General features: G+C 46.8%; 1 protein-coding gene across 1 annotated transcript in view; it reads right to left on the reverse strand.

Annotated features, from left to right (window-relative positions):
• Nucleotides 1–3,537, reverse strand: part of TOP3A (DNA topoisomerase III alpha) — an 11,982-nt gene extending 8,445 nt beyond the window's left edge. Inside the window, exons 1-5 of the mRNA XM_010172679.1 lie at nucleotides 3,352–3,537; nucleotides 2,142–2,201; nucleotides 1,664–1,737; nucleotides 986–1,061; nucleotides 331–439 (exon numbers count right to left, since the gene is read on the reverse strand). Coding sequence (XP_010170981.1) covers nucleotides 331–439; nucleotides 986–1,061; nucleotides 1,664–1,737; nucleotides 2,142–2,201; nucleotides 3,352–3,537 — 505 coding nt within the window. The remainder of the gene's footprint in view (nucleotides 1–330; nucleotides 440–985; nucleotides 1,062–1,663; nucleotides 1,738–2,141; nucleotides 2,202–3,351) is intronic.
• Nucleotides 3,538–3,879: the final 342 nt, after the last annotated feature.

A 3,879-nucleotide genomic window follows, 5' to 3' on the forward strand; every position in this document is an offset into this window, starting at 1 on the left:
TTAAACCCATTTCCCCTTGTTTTGTCATTAGTTGTCCTTATGAGAAGTCCCTCCCCAGCTTTCTTGTAGCCCCTTCAGGTACTGGGAGGCCGCTATAAGATCTCCCTGGAGCCTTCTCTTCTCCAGGCTGAACAGCCCCAACTCTCTCAGCCTGTCCTCACAGCAGAGCTGCTCCAGCCCTCAGATCATCCTCGGAACTACAGTCAATAGATTTAACCTGGACACAGTAAGACTGAGAATACACCTCTGTTATGAGATCTCCAAGCAGCAATACCTGTTAAACCAGCACTTCAACAAAACTCAGAGTGATGCAGAAGATGCTCTACGCACCAGCTTTGCACACATGAATTATCTCAAAGCCAATGTTCTCTCCTTCTCGATCGCAGTCGGTCCAGATCACCAGGGCTTGGCACTGCTGGACTTCTCGTTCAAGGGTTCTCTGAGACAAGAAAACAATGCGGAGTGAGACATACCAGGCCACTTGCTTTGTCATTTCATTTTAGAATGACTCACAGACTGAACATGAAATGCAACGTGTATCCATAGAGACAGATTGTTGCAATAACACTCTGTAATTGTGTCTCTCATGAGATTGGGCAGCTTTCAAAAGAATTGAGTCATTTATTTACATCTAACTCTGTTAAAAAGCATGGCTTGGATCAGATTGTACCACAATCTGTTTTCTGAAAATGTAATTTTTGGTAAAATTGAGACACAATTACTAATTCCACCTTGTTGGAAAAAAAACATTTCTATTTTTAGCAAAGTAATTGTTCCTTTACTTCACTAATTGTACACGAGGAGCAGACTTTCAATGTCACAAATGAGCAGCATCTACAGTCCTAGGAAAAGCAGGAGGAATTTGCTAAACTCTAGGAGCTCAGACATTCAGGACAAAGGTACAATCCTCCTTCTGTCTGAGACAATATTTGTAGAACTAACCCCTGAACCTGGACCTTCAGGGAAACTCTTAAAAACAACTTACCTTGATATCTGTGTAATTTTCAGGGCAATACTTCTCGATTTCAGCATCAAAAAGAGCTAGAGGGTTGCAGCTATGCCTGGTAAACAGAGGATAAGCAGTGTGCATAAGAAAAACTAAAACACATGTTGTGAGACACTAACTGGTGCTATCTTGTGAGGAAGTGCTGTTCAACTACTGGAATCAACAATATATTTTATCACAGGCCTCATCTTAGACAACTTGGAGTTTGCATGAAGTGCTGAGTTACACTTAAAAGCAAACTTAGAACCAAAAAGCAACCAGAGAAAACAGCGAAACAGCCCTAAACAAGGAACTTCTCTTATTTCAAGCACAGAGAACAAAGGGGAGGGAAGTTAGAGAAAGGGCCTCACTTCCCAGGACAAGTCTCAGCTGAACAAAGAACACAAAACACATCAATCCAGTTTTGGAATCAGTTTAATTCCTTGGATCTGCCTTCATGTATTTTAACCAGTATTATGACTTTGGGGTTTTTTTTAGCACTCTGAAGACAGTAATTTGACACAATATTTTAGCTATTCTATATAAAATCTGGTATTTATCACCCTGCTCTGCACGTGGTGTCCTGCTCCCTGTCTTTGAACTCGCAGTGCCCTGCTCAGCTCGGGGTTGACAGCAGATGACAGCTCCTCTTCCTGCCAGGGGGTACTAAATACTCACCATTTGCGAAACGGCATCTTAAAATCATGAGCCAGTAAATGCCCTGACACCGATGTCATCACCATAGTAACATTCTGCAAGAGACAGAGCAAGGTAATTAGTGCCCATCTTTTGCTTAAAAACTACCCAGAGCCCCAAGATCTTGATGCAGTTCTCTATTTACACAGCGACACCTTCCTCCTGCTAATCTAGAACAAGCTTTTTTCTCTACTGACAACTAAATCTATGGTCTCAATTTCTGTAGGAAGCTCTCAATTCTCAATAGCAACATATTTTTTATATAAAACCAGGAAGTTGAAAGAATTAAAGCAACAAACCAGCTCAATGGTGGTTGAGCCAGGAACATCTGACTTTTCCTCATCTTGGGACAAAATGTCCCCGTCACTGGATATGTGTTTCGTAACTTCTGACAAATGGCTTTTAATAATTAGTATTTTGCATTTCTCTAATCCAGCAGTGGAATGAAAGAAAACTCTACCTGGCCAAACATCTGGTAGTCGTATTCGTAGATCTTGTTGAACTTGGAAAACCCTTCTCGCTAGAAGGAAAAGGAAAATTGCTGAGTTTCTGGCTCCTGACAGAAACCAACCGCGTTCCCCCTCGCTTTATACACACTGTCATGGCAGAGCACGGAGAAGCAAGTGAAAACCAGGTACTGCAGCCAAAACACAAAGGCAAGGTGGGAATGGAAATTGTCTCTGTCATTGATGGAGACATTGAAATGGTGCTTTCCAACAGAACAGTGATTTAAACCATGCCTGAAGGGGATGTGAGGGTTATCTCCCCAGGGACAGTGACAACACAGAGTGAAGAACAGGTCTGTTTAATGGGGCTGGCCATCTTCCTGATAAACAACTCTGCTCCAAATGACAATTAGTGTGCCAGCTCCGAGTCCCCAGGAGTATCCTCCACCTCACTGAGACTCCCGGAAGTTTCTAGGTTGGGTATCTGCTGCTTTTTCTACAGAAGCAGGATGATTTCTCCTTTGATTGGGACTGTCAGCGCTCAGGTTCCCAATAACAACTTTCATTCCAATAGAATTCTGGTCTAGAAGCACTTTCTAGTTTCTTAGCTTGGAAACACCAATTAATTATGCAAATGGCCACAAAACGAAGCAACAGAGAGGAGAGATCTTTGAACTCCTCTTCTCCAAACCACAGACCACCTTTGCTTTATTATTTGAACTTCAGTAACCCCCTGACACTTGCTGAGGCTGCAGAAGCGGTGCTTTTTGACTGGGAAATGTGTGCCAACAGACAAGTTTCAGTTCCTGAAGCCTTTCACATACACTGCAAAGCCAGGAGCGACACGGGGAGCCCTCTCCACAGAGCTCAGTGTCTGGAGAAGGCAGTCCAGGCAGAGGGAGTGCAGCTGAGGGGCTGAATTCCAACAGGAAGGAAAGGAAAAGGAGTCTGAGACTCCCAAATATATTTGGGCAAGTGGTGTTTGTCCACAGAAGAAAGCTGTTCTTGTTCCCTCGCGTGGTCAGAAGCAGACAGAAACAAGAACAGTGTGAGATGTTGCACATGCTGATGTGAGTGCTGAGCTCTGTGAGTGGGCCAGGGCTACCACACAAGACATATTACACTGTGCTGCACGGTGGCCCTGGTGATCTCAGCCTCTCCAGCCAGCTAAGCCAGACTTGTAGGCGTATCAGGGAGCGGTAAGGTGATGTGGTGTGTTCCTACCCGTCGCATTCTGCTGTTGGAAAGCAGATCTGCAATCCCTCGGGCTGCATCGTTCTTCTCAGCCACGCACAGGACCTTCCGGATCCTCTGCAACGCCGGCTCCTCCGCAGCCCGGGAGAAGAGACGCCAGGGCTGCGGCAGCATCCTCAGCCGGCAGCGAGCAAAGAGCCAGGCGTGAAAGTTCATGACAAGAGATGGTGACAGGTCCCGTGGGGCCGAGGCATGCTGCTGGGTCCTTGCCCTGGGGCTGGGTCCTGGGGGGATGGAGAGCAATGACTGAATGTCCTGGGGGGGGATGGAGAGCGATGGTTGAATGTCCCCTGGATGGTCCTCGTCAGCCTTTAACCGGTGACCCGGGGAGGGCCCAGGACACCCTCTGCCCGGCTGCCCCGGTGCCATTCACGGCGCAGCCCCCTCAGAGCCGCACGGAGCTGGGGAAGCTTCTCCCCTTCGCCACAAACAGCACCCAGAGGGTCCTGCCCGCCCCTGGCCCCTCTGCCCTGCCAAGGCCTTAGAGAATCCCAGACT

Source organism: Antrostomus carolinensis, unplaced genomic scaffold, assembly GCF_000700745.2.
Source record: "Antrostomus carolinensis isolate BGI_N321 unplaced genomic scaffold, ASM70074v2 scaffold19037, whole genome shotgun sequence".
In the NCBI taxonomy this organism is placed as follows: Eukaryota; Metazoa; Chordata; class Aves; order Caprimulgiformes; family Caprimulgidae; genus Antrostomus; species Antrostomus carolinensis.